The following is a 27,838-nucleotide window of genomic DNA, read 5'->3' as shown; positions in this document are numbered from 1 at the left end:
CAAAACCGAAATGTCAGTGTATCAATAATGCATCCCAAATAATATATACTGTATACCATGACATATTACAATACATCTCTGACTCCATAACAACTACATACATAAGTATGAGCTTATCATTGGTTTAAAAGTGAATTGGCCCCCCTAGAGAGCACTCATCCTGACAACGACACCAATAAATTATGCAACACAACCTCGTCTGGATAATTTCTAAACCGCAATATATAGGTTAGTTTGCAGGCCCCAGTTAGTGTAGTCCAGCCAAAGCAAGAGGGAAAGTAGGGCATCATGGCCTACATTAGGGGTCCCCAACAGTCTCATTGAGGTGCGTACTCAGCAATCAACTGGTCTTGACATCAAGAACACATGCATTATATCTATTAAACAAGGCCACTGAGCGATAAGTCCGGCTTATTGCAGCCATAAACTGAGATTGACTTGCCGAAAGTTTACAGCTTAGAAAAGTTGACTAAGAGTTTTGGCTCAAAATCCACGTCTACCTTGCAAAAATTGTGTTCTGAACAAAGACTTTGTAGCAATTTACGATTGGAAAAAAACATAAAATCGCTGTCACTATCGTGATGCTGACAAAATGAAGGGTATATACTGCGTTTCCACAACTTGTTGTTAATTTACTAACTACCCAGAACTCATAGACTCAATGAAAACAGGCATGTTTGATCAATATTTAGAAGGGCTTGTATTGTCCTGTGGTAGTGAAGAGAAAGGGCTTCATTTGAAGGGAACAGTTAAGCGCCAACAGTTGGCATGCCGGGGTGGCAGGTTTGCCTCCAGAAGGAGCTCCGTGAAAACCCAGTTGGAGCCAGGGCGCTGCACAACTCTCCTCCAGCTCAGACCTGGCCCACATCGCTCCGACAGTCTGTTATCAGAAGCCTGCTGGAGTCAGCGTTTGACTCTCGAGCCGACGCAATCAAATGTCTAAAATAATGATCACCACCAAAATATTCCCAGAAAACTGACTTGTATGCAATGTTGACAGGATGCGACGTTCGGCTTGTATTATCTGCTCGGTAACGATACGTAGGGAGTGCATTTAGGCTTCGACAAATCTCACAAGGAACAAAATCGAAAAATAAGCTCATTTCTGCCCTCACTGAAAAGACATATCGGCTTCAAGTGAAAAGAGTTAAACAAACTGACGTGCAGAACAGATGACAGAGTCAGTCAGTAATCTCCTTTTCTGGAACCCAGCAGAGGCCTTGTAATTCGGAGAGGCAGATAATTCAACAATCTCCCACTGTTCGGCTGCATTCGTAGCACCGCATGCACCTAGTGATTCATATTTAGGGCTGATTTTTGAACTACGTGAATAACATGTGTGAAAAGGGTAAACCCTTATAGTAATACGCCAATCAATCACTCACAGCAAACAAGCAGCTCATTAGTCACAAACGTGAGGACACACTTTAGTGCTTCTTCCTCTCCCCACTAGCTGCGACTGTGCAAGTAAGCATTATGATGAAGATTCATTTCAGACTAAGAAGACAACACATTCGGAAGTATTTTATAGTCCAGCACATTACTGTATGAACAGTGCTTCGGTGTATATAAAACAGGTATTTTGTATCTTTGCAAAATGCATGGGATTTGTTTTTAAATATTCCTAAACTACTTGTAAAATGATTCTACATGTGTACATTTATTCTCGGCCAGAGGTAACCGGTAGACCAAGAAGTCAATGTTTTGTGTAAACACATTCACCCAGCAACCTTGGCTTAGCCCAGGTGACAATTTAGACCTTGTTTCACCCCAGTATGCAGTTGCTTTTTAATTGTTTAATTGATTGACTTTTATTATGAGCCATTATGTGCTGTATATGCTCAACATCATTGTAAATGAGAGCTTGCTCTCGATGATCCATCGAGATTAAATAAAGTTTGAATAATGATGTGGAGAGGAGTTAAAACCATGTTGACCGTGAAATTACTTACATTGAACAGGTTTGTCTTGTTTCTTTCACAGAAAAGTCCTTGTGCTGGCATGTGCTTCAGCTGTTGCCATGGGACACTGCTTCCTAGCAACACATCTCGGGCCCACTGTAGATTCTGTGGCGGGAAATAAATAAATAAATAAATAAATGGAAAAAAAACAAAACATAATTTTGAATGCACACTTCAATATCCCTAATTAGATAACCAAGTGGATGTCTTGTGTGTACTTTACCCCTTTGCTGCTGTAATCCTGTAAATGTCCCCACTGCGGGACTAATAAAAGATTATCTTATCGTATTTTATACCCCCTCATCAGAAAAAATTGACAGAAGTGATAACCAAACATATCTTTATTTCCAGTAAATCATATATTGTAAAACAGAAAGAAAGAAAAAAAAGGAGAAAACTATGTTCATTTGCAATCAGGAAAATGCAGCGTGATGACTCACAATTCAGTGCCTACACCAAAAACCTGTTTGAAAAGATAGCAAGCTAATGGCACTGCATGTTATCTTTCACAAAGCCAGCAGGCTATAGTATGACATTACAGGCTCCCTCTCCTTCCATCTTTGGAGTGAGGATAAAGCTGGCCAGTCAATGTAAGAGGTGCAGTTGTCCTGAGAACAAAAAAGGGGCACAGATGCTTTTAACACTGGATGCGTCTGGTTGTGAGGGCAGCTAAGCAACCGGTGTCAACAGCATCACATAAACTGACTGTGACATCAAGTCCCTGCCGGTGGGCATTTGTATTCCTCCAGTTATGCAGGAACTCCACGTTGGCAACAACTGAGGAAACCCTTAGCACCTGTGTAAGCCTCCATCAAAAGTTATTCTGCATTTAATTGAGTCTCAAGGAAATCCTCTTTAATACTTAATTGTAGCGGGTAATGCTAAAGATTTTGTTTAAAAACCTATGGTTTCTTCAGTATTGAACAAATTAGGAATACATTACTGCGGCGAGTCATAAAAACACATGATGCTGCACATATATTACTCTGAGGTCAAGTGACCATATTACAAAACATGACATTTAAAAGAGCTTGGACATCTCCATTCCTAATGTACCCTGATAATAAGGACAAAGGCTATATTAAAAGGGTTTGACAAATGGAGTGCTGACAGAAGGATGCCACCAGAGGAAAGCTCAACGCAACCTCTCTGTGCCAAACTGGCTGAGAGAGCACTGCGCTACCACCCACGCACACCTCTGCCCACACAGACTTACAGCCAACACGGGCTGTTTCTGCAACTCATAGATTACTGCAGAGCTCACAGACCCATAGGAAAGATTCAAGGAAAAACTAAACACAATAGCCATTGCAGCCCTGACATGCTTGTCATTGAAATAATTGAATTAAAAGTTAATTTGACCTTTGAGGAAGTTGTAGGGATTCTTAGCAAGGCCCATCTTCTGTAAATGTCACCATTACTGACTGGTTTGATGTATGACTTGGCCTTTGAAATGCGATGAGAATGGACTAGTGCCATCAATTAACAGGGGTGGACTGACCTGATGGGTCTTGCTGTTGGTGTAGAAGAAGGCCAGGCGATAGAGACTCTTGTAGTGCTGAGGGAAGCGGCCAAGGCAGAGGAAGAGAGCGCGGACACACATTTCCACCAGCATTCGTCTCTGGTCGCCGAGATCTGTGGGCAAGGCCTTGGGCACCTCGATCACCTCAACTGGGGGCTCTGGCTTCCTTTTTCCCTCACTGGCTGGGGTTTGAGGAACAGTCTGTTGAGAGGTGGGTGGCTTTGGAGGGGTGGCTGTGACAGCCAGAGGATGAGAGCAAGGTTCCACAGATACCTTGGGCTCTGAAGCTTCAGAGAGTGTCACCACCACAGCTTCTACTACTTCCTGGATAACTTTTTCTTCCGTCTGAATGCCAGAATGTTCTCCATGTGACACTGAAGCAGGATATAAATAAAAGCCTTTAGGACTTGATTTGTGCATGTTAGATCAGCGTTCTGCTTGCTTAACATGGATAATTTAAATATGGTACAGGTAAACGCAGCAAGACAAGATTTGTCATCTCAGTCCGAGTGTACCTGTGTCCTCAGATGCAAACTGTCCGTCCTTCACAGGGGTCGTCCTTTCCGATGAGGATGAACTGGCTTTCCCAGAAGCAGGTTTGTGGCTGCTGTCTTGTGAGCTGGTGGGATCTGTGAAGGCATCCTGGGTGGAGTTAGAGTCAGAGAGCAACACCACCTCACTGTCCTGACTGCGCTCTGCCAAAACAAAAACACATCATGAGTCATGCCACCAGTTGTATGGACCCAAATGAAGACAAATTACTTCAGCCTTTGGGAATATCAGAGATAAATGCTGTCCGAAAAGTGGGGGTTTACGTACTTCTTTAAAACCAAAATGTATTATACTGTAATTTAATTTGGGACAATCTGTAATTGGTCAATAAATTAAGATTACAGTATTGTATGAATTTCAACCAATTATCCAAAATGTTTTATGGCATACATTAACAGTATGCCGTGTAGACCTTTTTAAGCTGTTGGTAGGGGACTTGTTCTTTAATGCCAAACTATCATACATTATATATATATATATATATATATATATATATATATATATATATATATATATATATATATATATATATATATATATATATATATATATATATATATATATATATATATATATATATATATATATATAAATAAAACACACACATACACACATCCAATTATGAAACAAGAATAGGTGAATGAGCCACAATTATTAACTCATCGTTGCATCTTAAATGACAGTTATAAAAAGGAGAGATTGTTTTTGTAAGTTGTCCAAAACCAAAATACGAGCATTCCTCTTAATTGCCATGTTGTGCAGCCTCAGCAAAAAATAAAGTCCTTGGCAGGGAGCTGTAACTAACAGAATCACAAAGACAATAGGCTTTTGCCATTTCAGTAAATAATGCAGACAGAACAAGATTTAGTCACGAGTTAACACCACAGTTACTATGATACGATAACGTTTGTGTAAACTGTGTGCTCCCACAAGAATGCACTTCATTTTGAATTAAAAACAGTCTCTTAAAGAGTTTGGTGGGTTTGAAGAGCAGTACCATTCAGGGAAGCCAGCCACATTGGAGACCTGGGCAGGCAGTAATCATGGTCAAACTCTGGTGAGGCTGTTGAAGATATGGGGAGCTGGTTTTAAAATATAATCAAAAAAAAAAAATCTGTATCTCTGAATTTAGATTTTAAAATCTGCAATTTACCTAAAATATAAATAAATTACCTGTCTTGACAACTGAATACAGATTCGATGCCTCTCTCCTTGAAAATGTTGAACCTGATTCAGACACAAATATTTATAAGTGCATTGCAAGCATTTATAAAGATCAATATCTTTCACCGAAACAGAAGAAATAAGGCCTGTGATATGATCCATGGATGCAACCCAAAGCTGCCCCAAAGCAGGAAAGACCCCGATAGCCCACTGTAATTTTGCCCAATTGGGCACCCATTTTTCCTTTAAATAAAGCACCACAGGGTAAAATGAAATCCAGAGAGAATAGTTCTAACGTGTAGATGAGGAACAGGAGATCATAAAGCATTCTTCCAGATAATTATTAGATAAAAGGAATGTCTGAATCAGGCCCCACACTATTGCCACCTTGCTGTCCTTTAAGCAGGACTAGCCAGAACAATTGGACACCTACAAGCAAACATGTGCATGGAGGGATATTTTCACCTGCCAATAACAGGCCAGCCACATTCTTCTCGGCTTGATATGTTCACCCTAATTGGCCATAATTGGAAATTATATCCAATTAGTGGAACACAGCAACCCACATGATTCACGAGATTTTGAAATAACTAAAGAGAGTTTGACTGTCAAATTAAGCCCACACCAAAATTAAATAAGATGTAACCACATAACACACCAGACAATTCAGTGAAGTGTGATAAAGGACCGACTTTGTGCAGTCGTGGAGACATTCACCCCATTAGAACTACATGCATATAAAATGGCAAAGCAGGTGGTAAAAGCAAGCAGGCAAAGAGGTAGCAGGCAGGTAGGTAGGAAGGAATCTGGAAAGGGTGACAAAACTGGCAACATGGGCAATATGGCTGCGTTATTTGCACATTCAAGCTAAACATGACACATGGGAAGGGTGAACAGATGTCTCAGGGTTTTTTTGTCAAATGGAAAAAATGGTCAGCATTTAGGCTTACATCTCACAATACTCTGCACAGAGTAACAAGCAATACAAAATCTTAACTCCTGAAGTCTAAATCTAGGCTGCTTTAACTCAATGTGTAAGTTTATGACTGAAAAAAAAAAAAGGAGTATATACATAAAGATGCTCTATGTGCCCGACTCAAAAAGGTCAGTTATAATGTTAATCGCTCACACACGCACACTGTACTAGATGTACATTACTGAAGGAAATAATGTACATCTAACACATTACTCATGCCACTATCAAGTCTATTTTTTAAAAACAGTCATTTTCTATTTCCACATCCAGCTTCATGAGAAAAGTACACATTTCTATGAAGGTTGTACAACACTGAAAGCTTCCCTGTATATCAGAACTACTGTGTAGAGTACCTCAACTGAACAATCGGATGATTAATTGGGAACCTTTTTAGAGATGTCTGTAGTTTTGTATAATATATGTGATTGTGTGTGGTTGGCTTGCTGGTTTGTTGTGTGTCATCTCTGTTCTCATTTATTTTGCTGTACTTCTTGCACAACAGATCTTAACCTCAATAAATTACCTGATTAAATAAAGGTTTTAATAATAAGGCAGGTGCTTGCTGATGAATATATATTCAGTGTAATCAGGACTTGGTTCCTATTAGTAAAGTGCTCTGCATTAGCATCAGGAATCTCTGAAAATGCAAAACCACTCTGTTGAACCAACACACAGTGAATCAACAATCGGGATCATTAAGAATTTGCTGCGATGTCTCCACGATGTTATCGGCTTAAGGAAGTTACAAAAAAGCAACAATTAAAACATTAGGAGAGTCAAGATGATTGGAAAGGAAAGAAAAGACCAGCAATCAAACAATGACTAGAAAGTGGTCACACTCTCTCTCTCACACACACACACACACACACACACACACACACACACACACACACAGTCAGGCATAGCAAATTAGTCAAATAATCAGAAGCCATATTGCCCATTTCACCACATCCCAATCACCCAGTGCATGGGGATCATTGTAACTGAAACCAAAGCCATTAAGCATGGTGATTAGCAATCTGAGCACTCCCCAATGGGCTTCCTGTCCCAGTGCAGAAAGGGTAAAGAGCCCAACCCCAGAGACAGTGTCTAGGACTGGGACTGTACCATCAGCCTGCTGCTCCTCATTCCGCTGCTGCTGCCACTGCTGCCGTCGGAGTGTTTTGCGTTTGGCGTAATCATGGTCAAACGGCGTGGCCACGTAAGGCGGGGATGTCAGACCTGGGGTGGCAGCTGACATGTGGGAGGAGCTAAGGACGTTTCCTATGCAAACAGACGAGCAATTAAAGTCTTCATCCGTCATGGAGGGGGGTTTCTCCCTGCAATGAATCAAGAACAACGTTTAGAATTAATCTTCAGGCGTAAAACTGAATGCTTTTTTTGTATTTCTTGCTGGATTATATCTCTGTGACTTACTTTTCAAGGGACCTAGGCATGCTTGGCATGCTCTTTTCCTCCCCCCTGGCAAATGGCCCAGTAGCGGCTTCGACCAGCAAATTGAAAAAGAGCTCGTGTTCCCGATCAGGCACATCCCCCTCTAATAGTTTTAGAGTGGTGGTGCTGAGACGGAAATGCAACTAGAAGAAAGAAGTTGAAAAAAAAAAAAAATGTCTTGTGCACAATGTCTTTAACTGTCAATGCCTTTATAAAGTTATCAAACTTAACACAATCAATGTGACACAAACTATTTGAGCGACAGGCAACATGTAGTTTACCTCAAGGGCCTCCATGGCCAGGTCAGGAGGATTATGATAATGGATTTTTCGGGGGTACCGAGCAGCTTCTTCATGCAGATAGTGGGCTGCCTATAAATATAAAAGAGGAGCGAGTTACCAACCCAACACAATCATCTGGCAACACAAATTAACAGGTCAAATGGAGGGAAGGAGCACACTAAGAAGTAACAGACGGCCATGTGTGCGGACATCAGGGTTCACCGTGTTCAAACTGCCCCACTCATCCTCTGCTGACCTCCATGACATTATTATCATACAGGTTCATCTGCCTCCAAGGATCTAAGCGATGACTAACTCCATACACTGTTCTCTCTAGGATAAAAGCATCTTGCGAGGGCGGAAGGGCAGCGATCTTTGTTTCTGTAGGCGGGTTATGAAACAACTCCTGGGAGAGCAAGAAAACATTCTGCAATCAACCAAAGGATTATTCCAGTTTCTTTCAACTACGGTTATTATTTCCCTGGTTTTTACCATCATATAAAAGCAATTATATAAAATGTTCCCTACTGAATTTAATAAATTATTGTCCATTAAACTGAAGTACCGGTAGTTAGAAATATGTTTTTCCTCAGGGAAAGAAAGGACAGGAAACTCAAGGAAATTGATTAATTTGAAAATCAGACAGTGTATGGTGGTCACATTGCGTATAAGCAATAGTGTATTTTAGTGTTAAAATGTGATTTCCATCATTTCTTCTAAGCATAAAGAAGCCTATATTTCTGTCCTGAGAGAGAGCAGTACCCCTAGTACAAGTCGAAAATCAGTTATCAGGATGGTGAAAAACATAAATTGAAAGCAAATGAAATATCCTTTGAAAGGTTTTCTATCCAGAGCGTTAATATAGTATCAAACAACTGTTTGCCATGTGAAAATATAGTGCGTTTCTTTAACATAGCGGGACTCATTGCACGTGTGTGTATGTATGTATGTATGTATGAGATAGATAGATAGATAGATAGATAGATAGATAGATATAGACACACACATACACAGTAAAAACATTTTTTTTAAAACATTAATTATAGTTTTATCAGGTATCTTTGTTTATAACCTGAAATTGTTTACCTTTTTGTAAAGCTGCAGATATTCCACAGGAGGATGTTTGCGTTTCTCTGCTATCTTCCCGAGCATGTAGTGAATGAGCCACTCTTCTTCATCACTGTCACCCTCACAACGGGAAGCTCCCTGGAAACACTGAAACGCTGTCTCCAACATAGAGTCTCTCCTTTCTTCCATCTGAAACAACACACAGTGGAGCCTTCATGAGTAATTTAGCTAACGGCAAAGGATCCATTTACTATACAACAAATTCACGTGTGGAACAAGCAAAAAGTGACAGGATGGATGCAACATCCGTTTAGCACACACACGTGGAAAAACTGACATAGGGGACATGTCACATGTCCCTTACCTGTTTAACCACCTCTGGGGGGAGCTCGTTGCGCCACTGCTTGAGCTGCCTTGAAGCAAATGTGTGCAGCGCATATGAAATGGTGCCGTACTCGATCCACAGAGACAGGTTGGAGCTGTCTATTACCAGGGCCCTCTTAAAGCAGTTAAGCACTGCCTGGGAGTGTTTCCATATCGGACCGTCACTTTTCAGTTCATTGGAGTTGAGCTTTTCCTGAATACGACTGGCCCTGGCTAAAGCCATACCTGCCCAGGAGTCAAACCTGAGGAAAGATACACGTTTCTAGTAAAGTCGTTGCACTTATTATTATTATTGTAAAATGCAGGATGACGAACCATTCAAATGTATTTGATAATATTCATAACATAAATCAATGTTTTGTAATGTGCACAATCATTGACATTACTGTAGAGAAATGAGCTACCTGTTGGGACACACGCATATGTCATGCATATAGAACTTGATGGCTTTGGACTGCTCCTTGTTCTTGAAATGGTAATCAGCCAGCAGGTAGTAGATCTCATTGATAATCAGAGGTGCAGGAGCACTACCCTCAGGAAGACACGGGGCCTTAAAAGAGATTACAATTCAATGACAATTTAATAAATAATGATTCTCTGTGACAAACATAAGTTACAAGAAAGTTAAGAGTTACAAATAGAGAGAGCAAGTTTTAAAACTATTTAGGATGTCGGAGTCACTGTTCTTCGTCACATTCAGTGTGGGCCAACCAACTGACCTTTTCTGTCATGCCCTCTATGTAGGCTGCCACTTCATCCATGGTGAGAATGGGGGAGTCACTTGTGGGGGCGATGCCAGCAAACCTCCTCAGCAGATTGGCCAATTCTGCAGACACTGTGCTGGTCTTATAGCTGTCAAACTCAGGCAGTGACTTTGGTTTGAAATACTGGAACATGAAGAGGGCATCACACCACAGTAACTCAACCTGCAAAACAAAGAATGATTCCAGAGTAAACATTGGTGCCATAGTCCTTTGTATAACACACAGCACCAGAGCAAATTAGTGGGATCAAGATCTCCTGGCTTGTACTGTGTATGCATGATTACAGTCAGAATGCCAGTCATCTACATGCGCACTGATACACAACTGTGGAAATGACACCCACCTGGTGGCTGGAAACATGCACTACAAAAACACATGAGACCAGGGGATGTATCTCCCAAGCTTCATCACATTGGCATGTGATATTGACTCAGAGTTTCATATCTTTTTTAAATGAGTTAATATCTAGCTATTCACAAGGAGAACAGATGCTAGATTAGCTAAACATCTTTGCATCTTAAGGGTTTCTTGAAAACAGCTTGAAAAGGTGGAGCCAGACGTGGACAACAAACAGTAAGTGAAGTGCGGCTGATCTGATTGTGCGTGTATGTTGTTTGTGGTTGTTCTATAATGTGTTCACATTTCTCACTCAGTGAATCTACGCTATTATGTCATTAATGACATTTCAATTCAATGACAGACAGGCGTACCCTACAAGCCTACATAACAGCATTAATGGATGAAGCAGACCTTTGTGTTGTGTGCGGATTACACACGTGAGAAATCATACCAATTAGTCAAAGCGGTGAGCCATTTTCACCACCTCTTCACTATTTCACCTCCTCTTTAACACCCTTTGGCTATTATCAAAATAGCAGCTCAGCCACATTGGAGTATTTTGGTTTTGCATTTTAGATTACATAATATACACTTCAGGTTCATGAAACTAATTACTAGGGCTGCACAATTATGGCCAAAATGATAATCATGATTACATTTGATCAACATTGAGATCATGATTTATTGATTTTAGGGAACAAATTATGTAATTGCACTTTCACAGTTAAATCAACAGAGCACTGCTTTCAAAAGTTAAGCTGAAACATCTTGATTGCACCCTGCTGGCTATTAGTTAAGGAAGAGCCTGATTTAATATTTTGCAGGGTTTTCTATAAGCGTAGCACGCATTATTAGATGTCAGTATCACAGTGTATCATGTCGATTTCATTGTGGGAAGCCAAAATCCTAATAGCGATTAATATTTGATTAACTGTGCAGCCCCCCTCATTCCAATATATTAATTCAAAAGGCATGACGAGAGAGACTTTTAGAAGCATCTGAGTTAGTGACCTGTGGAGATGAGTGGTCCTCAAGGTAGCGGGCCTTGCTCTTCTTACTGGGGTAGGCATAGAGGCAGAAAAAGCACTGTTCCAAGGCCATCTCCAACTCCTCTTTGTAGGGATGAGAGTCATTGATGGAAGAGGCTGCTACCTCTTTTTTCAAAACTTGAACCTGTAAAAAACAGAAGAATAACACTCTGTCAAACTCTTCAAATTGTGAACAGAAATATATATATATATATATATATATATATATATATATATATATATATATATATATATATATATATATATATGCGTTATGTAAACAATTAAAAGCAGAAATGCATAGCAAGTACAATATTAAACATTTTAAAAAGTAAAATATGCAAGCTGTGGTCAGAATACAGTACGGGCAGAGAAGAGTCTACAAACAGACTTACATAGAACTTGAGGAGTGCACCGTTCGAGTTGCAGCAGAAGGAGCGACGGCCAAGATACTCATGGGCTGTGTTCAGAAGCATCAGGGAGGAGGGCAGCATGGGAGTATCCGAGCCATCTGAAAAACACTCAAAGGGGTCATTCGGTGTGACTACCATGGCATAAACACCAAGGGAAACCCAGAAACATGAAAGCAAGAAGGCAACAAACCTTCATCATCCCCTACAGATATATGCTGTCGTAGCATACAGTTAAAAGCAGCCTCCTCGTGTTTGATGATGCGATACAAGATGATCCAAGGCAGAACAGAGAAGAAATAAGGTTCCTTTGGTTCGTCGGAATTGTTCATGCTCAGATCGATCAGCTGAAAATACAAAAACAGCCACACAAAGATTTTAAATCCCAGAGAGGTAGATCAGTTTCTTATCAAAGTGTCACTTTAACGGATGTTTTAGGAAACTAAATGTTTTCTTTGGCTCTTCTTACCTGAATTAGATTGTTTGCTAGTCGAGCCATACAAGAGAAGTGGGGGACATTGCTTAGGAGCTCTGTGTCCTTGATGAAGCAGATCTCAGTGCTATCCAGCAACTTTCCAATAGTACTGACCCACTCCTCTTTACTGGGGGGAGAGTTGTTTGGAGCAGAGTTGAGCTGCTGCAGGGCTTCATTCAGAGCCAACTCGCTGCACTCAAAACATTGCTGGTAATCCTGCAGCTTCAACAGTGCATTCTAAGCCAGAGAAGGAGAGACCAAATTAAACAAAGAAGTGTCAACAGTGACACAATTCAAAAAGATATATAGCTTCAGTCAATATTGTTGTAGCATTTCCAACCTGCAGTAGCATCAGCTGAGCAGGCCGCTCTGGTGCCGAGCTCACAAACTCTAGAGGTTTACTCCGGTTGCCATAATTAAGAGTGGGCTGCAGCAGGCGCACAACAGAGTCGAAGTCAGCTGACTCGAAGAGACGCTGGATCTCCTCCAAAGACTGGCAACGCTCCAGAGACTTCAGCCTCTTGTCAATCTGTCCATGGTGTTAGCGTGGGGACAGACACAAACCAAAAGAAACCCACAGTCAAAACAGCTGGAAGCTCTTAAGAGGTTCTTACTCAAAATAAAAAACCTATGGACTGGCAACATTTTCATAATATTATAGTATGTTGGTAAATAAGAGTTAAGCACACTGACCTCCTCTACAGAGATTGCTGCATCTACACAAAGGTTTGGCAGGCTGATGGTGTAATGTTTCCCTTCAGTGGTCTTTGGTTTGCTTTGCAACAAACCAACACAGACATCATAGCTCTCCAGGGCCAACTCCATGTCTCCCTGAGAAAAGACAAAACACTGCCTTACAAGTCACATCTGGCTGAGCCGAATAGGAAAGGGCTTGTGTAATCAAAAGTTAAGCAAAAATAAACCACACAATATAGATTTTACCTGCAGAGCCAAGAATCGTGCCTTGAGCCAGTAGCAGCGCACCATAACATCCAGCCAGTCATTCTCAAACAGGTCTCTTTGGGATGAACCTAAGGCCAGAAGTAACAAATCACTCTGGAAGTGCTGCCCAGGTAAGGAGTCAGCTTCATCACTGCTGGGACAAATGCTGCTGCTGCTTCTTCTTGGAGACACTAGACAAGGAAAGATGTATAACAGATTTCTAACTTTTGTTTTTGCTAAAAGCTTAGTCAGTAGTCCTTGAGATATGACATGAAAAAAAACACATTGTAGCCCCTCTAGGCTAAATACTGTTGCGTCAACATACTGCAGACCAGTACTGTAATGCATCAAACAACCACGTTTTGTCCAAATCCAATCAGAAATAATGAGGGATCGATCGCTAACTGGTACTTACCAGTCTTCCCTTTGTTGTGTGTCCATTGCTCCAACTGCAACTCCATACACGCCAAGGACATTGCCAACATTTCCTGTACATGTAGCAGATATAGACAGTCATCAGAAGTTATTGTGGGTGCAAAATATAAAGCCAAGTTTGATTTTGTTTTTAAACCAGTTATGTCCCTGGTTCAAATTCAAGAAGATGTAAACCTCTATAGTATGCAGACATTCCCAAATTGTATCCAGAGTGAGTCTCACACATTTATAACAATCTTTAATTAAATACTAAAAATTCTAATTAAAGTATTTAACTGGTTTTATTGTCATTTACCCGGATGTGTTGGTTGCTGCAGTCCCGAAGCAGAGGGTTAGGAAGACCACTGCTGTGCTTCCTCCAGGTTTGATGGACCTCCAGTGCCACAGCAGTCAGCCCCCGAGGCCACTCCACCATGAACTTCTGACCCACTGCTTTCAGGTAGCGCATCATCACATCCAGTAAACCACCATTGGTCATATTATTGAGCAGGAAGTTGTGGACATCATGTTGTTCTATAGAAGGGAAAGCGCAGCTTGTTATTAGAGTTGGGCATTCCGTACACTGATTTATCGTTTTTCGATGGAAACATATTGTGATGAAATCATTATATTCAGATATATTATGAGACAAAATGTATACTATACATTGTATATAGCAAGCATATACTAGCTCAAATTCCCGACATCACATTTTAAAATACAACTCAGTTAAATGCTATTACCAAACAGTGTATAAGGAAATATTTATTTTTCTCTTTAATTTAAGACCGTTTCTATATTTTTTGCACTTAAATTCTTTATCAAATTTAACATTCAATTAACACAGGATTATACAATAGGCTTTACCATGTGGTTACTTCATTATAACTATTCATTATATTACCAGAAAGAATGCTATATAGGGATATATAGTGATATAGTCCTTGAGAAATTACCTATATCATAATAGAAGATTTAGGTCATATTGCCATTCCTATTTGTTAATATGGCCAACAGCAATATGGCACAACAGTGTATTTTAAAAACATATCCACAATGCCCCACATACCAGATTCCATGTATTCCACCGAGTCAGCAGGCAGGCAACTCCCATGTAGAGGCTGCATGTCCTCCTTCCTATCGCACTGAGTGTCTAGATTACTCAGACTCTCGTCATCATTATCAGGATCAAACTTCTTTAGCCTAAGAAAAACAATGAAAATAGTTCTTAACAAACAAAACTATAACGAGTTATGTATTCATGCATTATATATTTGGTTTAATGTTAAGATACCTGGAAGGCAGGTATTTAAAAAGCAGCTCCTGAAAATCAATCTTCTCTTCCTTCTTGCATTTTGTGTTTCGAACACGTGCCGAGCGCCGCTTGGCCGTGTCCCCACTATCTTCTACTCGCTTCCTTTTCGGAGCTTTCTTCACTTTATCCGTCAGTGAAACGTCTATTGCCGTCACTGTGAACATTCAGTAGGTTCAAAATATATATACAGAAAATCTTACAGAAAATTGGTTATACAGTGGCTCAATATGCAAATCCTCTTACCAATTGGGGGAGCGGAAGTGGTGACCTCCACAGTGGTCTGAGCTGGGGTAATTTGAGGTTGAATGCTGGGTAGGGGCGGCACTGCTGGCTCAGGGAGGGCCATTGGCGGCAGAGATGAGCTAGGGCTGCTGCTCAGCACGGTGATCTGGCCCACACTGACAGGGCTGCTGGGTTGGGGGAGGTTCTGGAGAAAGTTTGGGTCCCGGTACTCGGACAAATCAATTCTGCGGCCAAGACTTGGGCGAGGTGGCTCACATGTGGTCTGATGTCTGTACATTGCAAGAAGGCTCTCCCCCACGTGCTTCCATCTGAGAAACAAAAACAGTTGATTATTATTAGCTCAACTTGTCTTTAAAAAAGGAGAGGTCACAGCTTCACAGGGAAAAAAAAAACTATGGGTAAAACCAGATATTAGGACCACGAGGAGAAAAGGTTCACAAAATTGAGCCCAGAAAATTACTGTAATGTCAGAGGAGCTCAACCAAGAATTTAAGTTAAGTATATCCTGGTTCTGCAATCTCTAGCTTTACTACTACTACTACTACTACTACTACTACTACTACTACTACTACTACTACTACTAGTAGTAGTAATTGGTCTAGCCTAAGAAAGACAAATAACATAAACTCAAAATGTGACATAAAATGTAAAATAACTCACGACAGGCAGCGGATGGGCTGAACCAGGACAAGGTCTGGTTTTGGTTCAGAGTGAGAGAGAGCCTGTCTGCGCTTCCGTAACTCTTGTGCCTCCTCCACAATGGATTTGCTTTCTTCCAACTCCACTTCCACATAGTGAATAGACATATCACTGCAAATGACCCACACCACAGGACAGAAGTTTGTCAGGGATGTGAAAGCACAGTGCTGCAGCTAGAGCATATTCTTAAGAAATGGAGGAATAAATAAAAAGGGAGCTGGCTTCACCATTTCATGAACATCTGCATTGTGTCCCTCTTCAGACAGGGCTGCTCTTTAAATATTTTCTCCTTTAACACCAGGCCTTTAGTGTAACAATGGTCCCTCTCTAACGCTTTCGCGATGAAGTACAAACAGCCTGGAAAATGTATGCAGATGATAGTTAGTTTTCTTTATATACTTGAGCTTTTGCACTGGTAATGAGAGGAAACACAGCAAAGAGCTTATGAGGATGATTGCATACAGGTGTAGTCACTGAGTGTGTAGAGAATAGTGATGAGATTGTCCAGGCAGGGCCAGTGGTCCGGGTTACAGTGCAATCCCTCCTCAAAGGCATGTCGAGCCAGAGGAATGCGCACCAGTCGCACAGCCACCTGACCAATTTTGTACCACATGTTCACGTCAGTGGAATCCAACATAACTGCCTGAGAAAAGAACAGAGCAGTCACACTCAGTTAATCAAGTGCGTCAAAATAAAACATTGAGTAGCACAAAGCTGTAAAAAAAGAGAGAAAACAATGATTAAACTGGCACTTGTTTTACCTCCAAATAAAACTCCATAGCAGTCTCCAGATCATCCCGCAATGCAGCCATAGTAGCCAAGTTTTTAAAGGTAGAATATTTCAACATCAGTCCAGGATGCTTGAGACCCACTTTCTGATCATCAGAGGGCATGGCCTAAAATATTAGAGGATACATCAGATTTGGCACTAAACAAATACAGGTTCACCTCAAGACCTTAAGTAATATGAAGGAAAGTGCATCAATAGTCTAAAACTGATAACAAATTAACATATCCAAATTACTTAACAAGCGAAGAACATTTCATTCTGATTGTCTGCTGAATGTGAATTATGTTATCATGAGGGTACATTTGGGTTCTTTAAAATCCTAAATCCCTGACATTTCTGGATATCATGCAGAATTCAGTCAACACCAAATTTTGTGAGAAAATGACGGCATTGCCAGGACTATAGACTGTGATATGTTACCTCTTTGAGCAGTGGCGTTTTGAGAAGCTCATGATAGGCCTCAGCAGATTCCACAAACTTGTCATGTTTTTGCAGATCTAAAGCTTTGTGATATAAAGCAAACGCCTCAGCTTCCTGCAGATAGAAATAGAAGAAAAATTAGACAACTCATTTACATCTCCAGAAGAAAAAACAACGTCCGCATCAGCGGATACGCCTAAACTTGCTGATTCATCTGCATACTGTCAGTACCTGAGCCTCTTTTGTCCGACTCTTGCTACTTCTCAAGGGGTCTTGAGACTCATCTGCAGCTGTCGAAGCAGCATTTAGTGCTGCTATGCGAATCTGTAAAGAGCACAGAAAAAAGAGGCAGATATATAACGTATGAGGGGGAGTTTGTAACTATTGCTACAAAAACAGCTAGAGGATGAACTCAATGATTTAAAGCCTTACCATCCTAATATGTGGCAAGCTGACCTTCCACCTTCACAGCTTGCAACTTTTGATTGGATCTAAATAAATGAATGGAAACCCCCAAAAAGGAGGAAGATAAAAGCAGGAAAAGAGAAATAGTGACATTACGTGAAAAAAACATGCATGTCCCGTCGCCAGACAATCCCACACAAAGACTCTTTTATTTACCAATTCCAGTCCAGCCCTTATAATGTTCATTCATTTGAGAGTAGTGTTCAGTGGATGAGACATAAATAAACCCCAACTCGACAAAGAGAAGATCAATACAACCGGCTGGAGACAGCGGATATGGCTGGACACCATTTCTAATCGAGGAAGGTGTTGAGACCGACTAACTTAGCTGAACCTTAGCATGCTTAGCTTAGCTCTGCTGTGGGGACTGTAACGTTCACATTGTAAAGCTTCATTGGTGAACTCCACGAACCAGCCCGGTCGATACAACTCCCTCTTTGGCAAACGTGAGCAAATCCAACTGCTAACAGCTCACGTCAGTCCCGGCTAACCGCCAGAGATGGCTGACATTAGCAGACACATTATACGAGCTAACGTTAGCTCACGTTATTGTTTTACCGGGTTGTCCATCACACGCAAAGCTGAGCGACTTACCGTTCATTCCCGTTTCAACCGCATTTGTATCGTCGCTACTAGTTAACTAACCTACTACAACTAAAACAAGTCTTTAAAAAAAAGCACCGCTGTCACATGTGGACTTGTGACACAAACGAGCACAAAACAAGTTTGTAACTTCATTTATTCTTCATCCTTTGTTATTGTTAACGTTACGACTTGTTTGCGTCGCAGCACCACATTTGCTACCCGCCAATTAGTAAAGTCATCCCTCATTGGTCAATACGCTGGGGGTGTATTCATGTGACCAATCATGAATTGTGTTATTGGATGAAACCACAGAACCAAATACTGATAGCACTAAAATTACAATGACCACAAAGGTAAATGCTTTGAAATGGCGAATTGCAACAGGGAAAAGAAACAAAATTAATGATATAGACCTGTGCATTTGGTCATATTGAAAACACGTTTTCAAATATGTCAAAAATATTTAAAAGCACAGATATTAGCCTGTAGGAATTTGTGGACATACTCCTCATGGAAGCCCCACAAAAGACACGTTCCTGCATAATGTCACGGGTATTACAATACAAAGGTGATCAAATCGGCAGCCTTCATATAGTAAAAGTAAAGTATTCCCTGTTCAGGGTGTTTTCTGCAGCCTTAACCAATCATAGCCTGGTCAGAAAGATACCCGTTTTCATGCTGATAAACAAAACCTGTGAATTTTTTTTAAATTATATTTTCAATCATGCAAATACATATTAAATAGCCTGCACTATTGCTACAACAAGGCACAACCTATACTCTCTGAGAGATTGGGTTTATTCTACATGCAGTTCATATGAGCTGAATCAAGGAATAACCAGTGAGCCGGGAATCATTTATTATACATCAGTGCACTCTGCTTTATACATTAGTCGGCATGTATAATGTGTAACCTGTATGGTATCATGAGAACCACTAGAGGGCAAACTTTTAATTTATAAACCAGTAAAAAATGTGTTCTCTAAGATTGAGGTATATTTATTTAATCGCAGGATTTATCAAGTTTGCTATTTAGCTGATTTTCTGGCATTGACTTGCTTTTACATTCAATTGTGATACTTAGATCTTAATTATATTGTTAATAATATTCTTCAGCAAACAGATGATGCAAAACAAAGCAAGCGTTTCCTCCTCTCTTCCATCCAGCATTATTTCAAGAGTACAGTGTCATGGCAGACACATTATGTCTTTGTCAGGATTTATTGAGATACATTGTGACGACTTCTGCAGTTTTTAGGAGTAACAGTGTCTACTGTTTTGTCCTCAGTGACCCTCTCTGTTGCAGTCCCTTGTTGCTCCACCACTTATCCCCTCCTCCGCCATCCCCCACACTCATCCTCAGTCACCCCACCCCATCTCTCCCTTGGCTGAGACTGGCTTGCTGGCACCATTAGTAATTCCTTCTGTCAGCATGCCTGCAAAAAATAGCATACGTCACAGTCATTACTGGCCCTATAAAAGCCAGTGTAATGCAGATTCACTGTGCAGTCAACCCAGCTACATTCCTAGACATAGAGCAGGCCGTTTCTCAAGTCATGACTTCCACCAGCATTGGCCCTTACTTCCCTTCTACTTACAAGAGGAGGGTAGTTGTGCGCAGTGCAGGATATGGAGCTGGAGGAGGAATAGGATCTAGGTCTGCTTACTCAAGCCACGCTGCCCCAATAACTTCCTATGCATCTTTACGCAGAAGTTATCCAACACACAACCAAGCTTTTTCCAGCTACTCCTCTGTGCTTTCTGCTCCAGTGTCTGCAGCTGTCACTGAGCTTCGCCTTGACCAAGCAGCCCAGGTTAGCTCTGAGTTCAAAGTACTTAGGACCCAGGAGAAGGCTGAGCTGCAGGACCTGAATGACCGTTTTGTAAGCTTCATCGAGAGGGTCCATGAACTGGAACAGCAGAACAAGTTGTTGGAGACTAAACTTCTGCTGCTCAGACAGAGGCACACAGAGCCATCCAACCTCCGGGCCCTGTATGAGCATGAGATCCGCCAGCTCCGTGCCGCTGTAGAAGAGGCCCACAATGAGAAGCAAGCAGCCCAGGACCACAAGGATGAGATGGAGGATGTATTTAGTAACATGCAAACACGCTATGAGGACGAAGTGCTTGGCAGAGAGGCATCAGAGGGCAGACTCATGGACGCCAGGAAGGGAGTGGATGAGGCTGCACTGGGCCATGCTGAGCTGGAGAAACGAGTTTGTAACCTGCTGGATGAGCTGGCCTTCCTAAAGCGCCTTTGCGAGAGTGAGATTGCAGAGCTGCAGGCCCAATTACAGTACAGCGCAGAGGTGTCAGTGGAGATGGAGGTCGCCAAACCTGACCTGTCCGCTGCTCTCCGTGACATCCGTGTTCAGTATGAGAAGCTGGCACATCACAACCTTCAGTCAGCTGATGAATGGTTCAGCAACAAGGTAAATGTGATGACTGTTGGCACATCTCGCAAAACAGAGAGCGCACGTAACGCCAGAGACGAGGTATCAGAATACCGTCGGCTTCTCAAAGCTAGGATTCTGGAGATTGATGCCGGTCGTGGGATGAATCAAGCTCTTGAAAACCAGCTACAGGACGTGGAGGAGAAACAGAGTGCTGAGATCTCTGCACTGCAGGTAAGTAACATAAATAAATGGAAATAAGGGGACAGCCTTGAATTATTTCCATCATAAAATGATTTCAGTGAATTTCTTTTTGCAATAGAGATGAGTCTATATAATATATATATATATTCCACTAACGTGTCACTTTTCTATACAGGATGCAATAAGTCAACTGGAGGATGAGTTGAGAGCAAACAAGAATGACATGGCTCACTACTTGAAAGATTATCAGGACCTCTTGAACGTGAAGATGGCCTTGGATATCGAGATTGCGGCCTACAGGTACACAACTTTTACACTCTACAGTGTTTTTAAATTTTCTTGTAATTCAAATGAATACCATAAGCACCAATAATTCGGCATCTCATTCACTTGATGTCATATCTTGCCTATTTTGTTAGGAATCTCCTTGAAGGAGAGGAGAACCGTCTAAATGTGGCTGGACCAGGGTCCTTCAATGTTTACTCCCACGCCATGTACGCTCCTCCATCCTATGGAAGAACACCGTTCTCCCTGCAGTCTCAGCTGAGCTCTGCAGCTCCGTACCTGATGAGCTCCCGCTTCTATACTTCGTCAATCTCCACAGAGGAAACAATATCCGCAAGCCAAGCACAGCAGGCTGAGGCCAGCCCTCCTCACGATGAGCAAGAGGAGGAGGAGGTAGAGCAGGTGGTAGAGGAAGAGAAGGAGGAGGAAGCAGAGGAAGGTCAGGGAGAAGAGGGGGAGGATGAGAAAGAGGAGGAGGCGGAAGTAGAGGAGGAGGAAAAACAAGATGAGAGAGAAGAAGAAGCAGACGAAGGTTAGTGTGTTTAATTTCTATGTGCATATGTGTAGTAGTAAATTAATTCTAACTTCTCTTCTTTTTGAAATGAAGAGGCTGAGGCAGCGGATGGAGAAGATGTCGAGGAAGGAGGAGAAGAAATCCCACCTCAAGAAGAGGAAGAGGGGGATGAAGTGGGTGAGAAGGAGGAGGAAACTAAAAAACAAAAAGATGTGGAGGCCGAAGAGAAATGTGGAAAAACAACAGATGAAAAAGTTCAAATGTAAATGCTTTAAAAACACCTGTTAGCAGTGTAGCTGGAGGATGTCTTTTCTGGTGCTCTATATGTACAAAGATATCTCTCTAATTCAAACCAAAAATCTCTTGAATATCGAAGACAACATGATGCCGAACAAATTCTCTGTATGATCAACTTGAGTGACCAACAGCATGTGCGCAAACTGTGCCAGCAAAGAAATGTAACGTTAAAAACAAATCAGATAGTATGTGATATGTGTCTGACATAGAAATTCTGCTTTGAGGAGATCTGTTTGCAACCCTAACACCTGTGTGCTTTACAGTTACCAAGACATGCCTGCAGACTCTCTGTATGTGCAATACCCAGTTTGAAATGCCTTACTCCAAGTCCTCACTTAGTGCTTTAAATCCATGATGTGCTGCATTGAACTATAATAAAGCCTTGAAGCCTTGTCAACTCAAAACAGGCTTTTCATTTCTAAAGAAGTGTCACAAATGAACATATTATCAGGAAATTGTATTCAATGTCCAACTCTGTGACTCACTTTCACAAGCAAGGATAAATAGTTTTACTAGCTAAATTCTTTCACCAGAATGTTAATGCAGGTTAGTGGAAAAAGAACATAGATGGCAGCCAAAGAACCCTTGGTTCTATCCATATTGATAAATCAGTCATAAATTCACTGGGAACAAAAGGGCAGCAGCAAACCAGTAGTCAGCGAGTCCGGATTGTTGAAGGTTCTTTCAAAAGTCCACCTTTGAAAGCAAAATGCATGAAAAACACACACAAAACAGACAATATTAAGCTTCAAAATTCAACATAACCTGACAATAAAACCTCATTAAATGTTGACTTTGCTATATCAGTCTAGGTGAGAAATGAGTAACAGGGGCGTTTTTGTCTTTATCTCAAGTCAGCAGGTCGTCTCTGGCCTGATGGTGATGGGTCCAGAGTCTCTTTGTGATCAGTGAGCTGACACCAGTGCTTTTCCTGCTGCATCACCCACATCCACATCACTGTCCATAAATCAGGGCGCACTGAAACCTTTATGACTCAGCTAGTCTGCTGCACCAAAGAATCTGGCCAAGTGTCAACTCACACGGGACAGCAATAGAGAGAGGAGGAGGGGCAGAGAGGAGGAGAGTGAGCAATTTCATTAGGGAGAGAGAGAGGAGGAGAGTTAGCAATTTCATTAGGGGGCTGGGGAGGAATTGGGGGGGGGGGATGATGGGGAGGGAGAGAGAAAGAGGAGAAGCAGGAAAAATACCTTGCTGCACTAAACCTTGACAGAGGACAGAGTTTTTTTTATCCAGCAAAGAGGTGGCGAGACTAGGGGCTTCCTGTAGGCATCTGCAGAGATGCAATCCCCATCACACAAATGAACCCCAAGCTCTCACACACATGTACACAAACACTTTGTAATATTGCATCCTATTATAACTGTAACATATGCACATAACTCTTTTTCTACATGTGGTATACGTGTACTAGACAATCTTGCATGTGTCAAAGCAAGCCCCTAAACTATATTCAGTCTCCTGTCCTCAGTTTACCCCAATCTGAGCTCAATTATCCTCCTCTGTCTGTTGCTATAGTAAGACCAGCCCCAGCCCAAAGGAGCACTGATATTAATCTCGAGAAATTCTACTTTGCATTGAGATTGGCTGAACTTACTCACACCGTTCACCACTCAAAGAGAGAGCAATACTGTAAATGTTTTCTTATTGATTTAAAAGTACAACAGTGATGCACTTCAGGCATGATTTTAATACACAAAGCCCCCTGCATACAGAATGCTGAAGTGATAGAGCTCTTTACAATTGATATAGTAAAGTGTGAGTGTATGTGTGTGTGTGTGTGTGTGTTTGTGTGTGTGTTTTTGTGTTGGTGTGTGAGCATGGTGAGACACAGATCCTCGATTAAATGTAGCACATCAAAGCAAAGCTGTATTTTTCTTTTTATTACATTTCATCTCTCAGATATTGAGTTTCACCCCGTCTTTCATCTGACATATTTGGTCTCTAAACGGACTCGTATAAACATCTTATAACTCCCTCTTTCTCTTGTGGGCATATGTCAGCGGGAAGGAGGTCCATCATTGAAGCCCACTGAGATCTCCCAGACGTAAGATGTTTTGATAAAAAAACAAGGAGCCGAAGGTACTGCAGTATTGTATGTGTAACGTAAACGCTTCTGTGTTTGACTCTTATAGGGGACTTCTGAAGTCACAACACATTCTAGATAGCCTAATTACATGACATAACCACACCTAGATATAACAAATGTAAAAACAACTTTACACTTCTTGACATATACTGTATATATACCTAGAATTGAACAGCAGGTTGTCTAAAAGCTGGCTTAATCCCAGAGTCATGAAACAAGGAAACGTTTTCCGTTTCAACAAATGCATATTGTATTTCACGAGGATACACAATACAATGATTGAGTGTTTGGACCAGGGTAGCATCAACACTGGTTGTTACTTGTGTACTCACATGAGGTCATTTAAGTTCACAACCAAATGGATGCGAAGGTGAAATGTTGCACTTGAGTGTTCTCAGAAGTAGGCGCCTGCCGTTGAGAAGCATATTTACATGTGGGTGTGCACTCCTCTCAGACTGTTCCTTCCTGGTTCAGACAGTGAGGGTGGTCATGCTGCAGTCTGCCTTTCTGGTTGTCAGACTGCCCCACTTTGTCTCCACAAAGAAAAAGGGAGTCTGAGATAAGAGTTGTGGCTCCCTCTGCTGATCTCGGAGAATCACCTAATTAAAAGGCTCTGTCGAACAAGCTTTCACATTGGCCCGGAAGACAGCAGACAGAGACTATTTCATTAAAAAATGTGACTCTCTCACTCTAAAAATAGATACTTGCTTCCTCTGGGGTGCACATACAGTTTGCAGATGGCCTTCTGTGCCCACTACAGGGGTACAAGGATGCTTCACTGACACAGATGGAGACAAATATGGGAGCCGTGGGGCACATCCTTTCTCATGCATCACAACCTGGAAATGAGATGTTCGACTTACAAATGTGCTAATCCTAACGTACTTGCGTTAACACAATGTATATGTCCAGCTGTCGTGTCTGTATTTCTTTAAGCTGAAATTGAGACATTTCTGTGCAAAATACCACGTTATCTAACAAGCCTGTACCTTTCACACGTCAGAGGATATATGCATGCTGAGTAAATGCACAGGAATTCATGAAGGTGTGAATATAAGAACATCAAAATATGGACAGCTTGCACCATTACACGGTGAGCATGGTGACACACATACAGCATCTGATGTCAGTGCCTTAAAAACCCAAATGTGTGTAACATTCTGTAGGAAAACTTGGATAATGCTGCACCATAAATCAAGAACAAATCCACTTGTGCCTCAGAATGTTGAGCCCTTGTGCCCAGATAGTGCATTAATCTATCTGCACAACATTGTGGGATCAGGCTATTACCTGAATCTGCTGCCAGACAGCAAGGTGGATGCTGAGGCCCACTTTGCCTTTGGTGTCATGCGGTCCTGGCAGTGGACCCATGAATCCATTAGGTCTTTTATCTGCTTTTGTTTCAGGAATTGAACACTTCAGTGGGCTACGATCACTATTTAGAGCCCTACCACTCAGCAGGCTCTAAAGGATTGTAGTCCATCATCATAGGAATCACGGTTCCCTGTGTTTAGTAGTGTCTGCCTCTGAAGTCAGCCACTGAAAAACATTGGAGTCAAATCAGGTCAAGCTTTATTCAAATGGTTCATTTCATACATATGGATGCATGATGTGTTTCATCTTTTTGCATTCCATAAAAATAAAACACACAGACACAAGCACTCAAGCATGTACGCTAATCAAATGCTCGAGTATAGGAAAGTGAATGGTGAATAGGCAGTATATTTGATATTATTTCAGATGTCTGTCAAGCTGAATTTTCATTCATAATGTATCTGTTTGGTAACACACTGAGAGACCCTTAGGCGAAATAAACAGACAAAAACAGTAGCTTTTCCCTTTTTTAATTGTTGTATCTCCAATAACTCCAGCCCACTTGCACCACAACACTTTACTTTAATGCAGAACATGAGAGCAATCTGTCTTTACATTCAGCTGTTCTGGCTCTGGATCCACAAATGCACCTGTTTCCATTTAACTTGCACATCTGCACATGGATCTTTTTTGACCAACATTACTAAGATGCTGCACCTTGCCAGGGGTTTTTAATAGAAGCACATCTGAGTATTAACACATTCTGATATAGGTTTGAAGATGAAGGTGAGTGGAGATCTCCTGTGAAGACTTAGCCTGTCTATATTGCTGATGGGGCTTATGGACGCACTCTAAAGTTCAACTCTGCTTGTCAAGCTGTCACACACATTAATGCGAGGCATGCACGCATCAACACACACCCAAACCAGCAGCCCATCTAAATTTAATGATCTGCCTTTAACGATATTGCGGGGGAAGAGTTAAGAGTGGTCAGTTAAGTTTCATAGAAGCATATATTTAAAATGCCATGCCACAACAACATGTAATGCAATACCACACAGCAGTCAGGTGATGGCAATATTGTATTCCTTTTTGCAGATTTGATTGTTTTTTAACTTATAGCCCAACATTTGATGAGAAGTGTGAGATAATTTTCCATGGGAATAAAGAGAATCAGAGGTGAAAAGGGCACGAGCAGTTTTGAAGTCCCCTCACAAGGAATTCCAATAGAGCTCAGCCAGAAATAGGTCACAATAATCATGTGGAACCGTCAAAGCCATAACCTTGGAAATTGTACATATAGCTGCAAAATACATTTATAGTACCTGATTTTAAGGATGAGCTTGTCAATGTGTTTGGAATCCTTGAGCTTTGTGAGGTTTGTCAAACAAACGGCAAATACTAAATACACTGGGTTGGAAAAAAAAGAAAAAGTATCACACATTTGTGCTTCGCTTTTGTATTGTGTGGTGAAAAAGGCATCAATTGGAACATGTTATTATATAAAGGCATACTCTTTCAAATGTCTTTATTTGCGTGATTATAGTTTGACCACTAACATTTTGGAGTTGCCATACTGTGAAATAATGAGTCAATATCTGTCAATCAGACTGTGTTGTATTGTGTCTGTGCTAATTCACTAAGCTGTGTTTTAATGCACCACATCACAATAGACGGGGGAAATGTACATCACCCTGCCAAACAACAAAAGCATTGGATGGCTGAACATTATTGACAGCACCATTTGGCTGACAGCGACAGCAGAAAACACACGCACACACACTCACACGCATGATGGGCACACAAAAGGCTCAGTGGGCTACCAGATTTCAGCCAGCAGCTGGAAATGAGTTCCCACTGCAGAGGGTGGGCGTTACGTGTGATATACATGGCCTTGTTGAAATGACATTTAAATTAAAGTCAATATAGCCTCATTGATGGACGTGAAGTTTATTTCCATTGTTTTGATCATAGGCCTACTTCCATTTACTTTTATGAACAGTTATACTATACAGTTATACACAGTTCACTACAAATTCAGCTTTAGTACATTTACGCCGATTTAAGGTCTCATTTAAACCAGTCAATGTGAGGAGCAGCATGGAGTTTGTAATTCAATCTCATTTCAAATTAAAACAATAACCTGCTAATAACTTATTTATGACACATCAGTGATTTATAACTCTGGTTTCAATTAATTATTCTCCTCTAGATTGTCAAATGGTGTGCCAGTGGTTCTAAAACTGGAGCGCCGACCACATCAGGAGTCCTTGAAGCAAAGCGGGGGACGGGTCAGGCTCATTATAACGTCCCTGAATTTAATTTAACTTCATTTGAGGATTTATGAGGAATGGCTACAGTTATCGATTGACTGGCGTCTCGGGCAAATTCCCACAGACGAACCCTGTGATGAGACGAGTGTCCGCGCAGCAGCGGGCTCGTGTTGTTGTTGTGGGGGGAAGTGGGTTCGAGAGGCTCATAGTTCACGCCTCT

General features: G+C 41.4%; 2 protein-coding genes across 7 annotated transcripts in view; one reads left to right on the top strand and one right to left on the bottom strand.

Annotated features, from left to right (window-relative positions):
• cabin1 (calcineurin binding protein 1) overlaps window positions 1-18,446 on the bottom strand; it is a 34,090-nt gene extending 15,644 nt beyond the window's left edge. The window contains exons 1-32 of one of the 5 annotated variants that reach the window (XM_034540820.1): window positions 18,241-18,446; window positions 17,614-17,672; window positions 17,413-17,505; window positions 17,182-17,295; window positions 16,733-16,867; window positions 16,434-16,614; window positions 16,199-16,328; window positions 15,933-16,082; window positions 15,273-15,580; window positions 15,009-15,183; window positions 14,784-14,917; window positions 14,031-14,248; window positions 13,716-13,788; window positions 13,301-13,491; window positions 13,052-13,189; window positions 12,699-12,887; window positions 12,353-12,595; window positions 12,077-12,230; window positions 11,869-11,984; window positions 11,457-11,618; window positions 10,062-10,268; window positions 9,747-9,892; window positions 9,323-9,584; window positions 8,977-9,147; window positions 7,891-7,980; window positions 7,592-7,752; window positions 7,283-7,494; window positions 5,209-5,262; window positions 5,033-5,098; window positions 3,999-4,178; window positions 3,463-3,857; window positions 1,953-2,066 (exon numbers count right to left, since the gene is read on the bottom strand). In XM_034540820.1, the coding sequence (XP_034396711.1) occupies window positions 1,953-2,066; window positions 3,463-3,857; window positions 3,999-4,178; window positions 5,033-5,098; window positions 5,209-5,262; window positions 7,283-7,494; window positions 7,592-7,752; window positions 7,891-7,980; window positions 8,977-9,147; window positions 9,323-9,584; window positions 9,747-9,892; window positions 10,062-10,268; window positions 11,457-11,618; window positions 11,869-11,984; window positions 12,077-12,230; window positions 12,353-12,595; window positions 12,699-12,887; window positions 13,052-13,189; window positions 13,301-13,491; window positions 13,716-13,788; window positions 14,031-14,248; window positions 14,784-14,917; window positions 15,009-15,183; window positions 15,273-15,580; window positions 15,933-16,082; window positions 16,199-16,328; window positions 16,434-16,614; window positions 16,733-16,867; window positions 17,182-17,295; window positions 17,413-17,505; window positions 17,614-17,616 (4,965 nt within the window). In that variant the 5' untranslated portion in view covers window positions 17,617-17,672; window positions 18,241-18,446. The remainder of the gene's footprint in view (window positions 1-1,952; window positions 2,067-3,462; window positions 3,858-3,998; window positions 4,179-5,032; window positions 5,099-5,208; window positions 5,263-7,282; window positions 7,495-7,591; window positions 7,753-7,890; window positions 7,981-8,976; window positions 9,148-9,322; window positions 9,585-9,746; window positions 9,893-10,061; window positions 10,269-11,456; window positions 11,619-11,868; window positions 11,985-12,076; window positions 12,231-12,352; window positions 12,596-12,698; window positions 12,888-13,051; window positions 13,190-13,300; window positions 13,492-13,715; window positions 13,789-14,030; window positions 14,249-14,783; window positions 14,918-15,008; window positions 15,184-15,272; window positions 15,581-15,932; window positions 16,083-16,198; window positions 16,329-16,433; window positions 16,615-16,732; window positions 16,868-17,181; window positions 17,296-17,412; window positions 17,506-17,613; window positions 17,673-18,240) is intronic. The other 4 variants (XM_034540822.1, XM_034540821.1, XM_034540823.1 and 1 more) reach the window with 4 other exon arrangements.
• A 1,341-nt stretch (window positions 18,447-19,787) lies between these two features.
• On the top strand, window positions 19,788-22,325 carry neflb (neurofilament, light polypeptide b). 2 transcript variants are annotated; one of them, XM_034541908.1, is made up of 4 exons: window positions 19,788-20,858; window positions 21,004-21,128; window positions 21,248-21,645; window positions 21,721-22,325. In XM_034541908.1, the coding sequence occupies exons 1-4, from the start codon at window positions 19,788-19,790 to the stop codon at window positions 21,891-21,893; spliced, it is 1,767 nt and encodes a 588-aa protein (XP_034397799.1). In that variant the 3' UTR covers window positions 21,894-22,325. The 2 variants fall into 2 exon arrangements, with proteins under 2 accessions (XP_034397799.1, XP_034397800.1); XM_034541909.1 differs by having other exon boundaries at window positions 21,742-22,318.
• The last annotated feature ends 5,513 nt before the right edge of the window (window positions 22,326-27,838 follow it).

This window comes from Cyclopterus lumpus, chromosome 9 (assembly GCF_009769545.1).
Source record: "Cyclopterus lumpus isolate fCycLum1 chromosome 9, fCycLum1.pri, whole genome shotgun sequence".
In the NCBI taxonomy this organism is placed as follows: Eukaryota; Metazoa; Chordata; class Actinopteri; order Perciformes; family Cyclopteridae; genus Cyclopterus; species Cyclopterus lumpus.
The sequence above is the reverse complement of the archived record's forward strand: the minus strand, read 5'-3'. Positions and strand labels throughout refer to the sequence as shown.

What these genes read in the sequence shown, in the direction of transcription:
- neflb (XM_034541908.1), top strand. Translation starts at nt 19,788, where the DNA reads ATGACTTCCACCAGCATTGGCCCTTACTTCCCTTCTACTTACAAGAGG. An exon ending in ATCGAGATTGCGGCCTACAG is followed by an intron (nt 21,129 to 21,247) that starts GTACACAACTTT and finishes CTATTTTGTTAG; the next exon opens with GAATCTCCTTGAAGGAGAGG. An exon ending in AGAAGAAGAAGCAGACGAAG is followed by an intron (nt 21,646 to 21,720) that starts GTTAGTGTGTTT and finishes TTTGAAATGAAG; the next exon opens with AGGCTGAGGCAGCGGATGGA.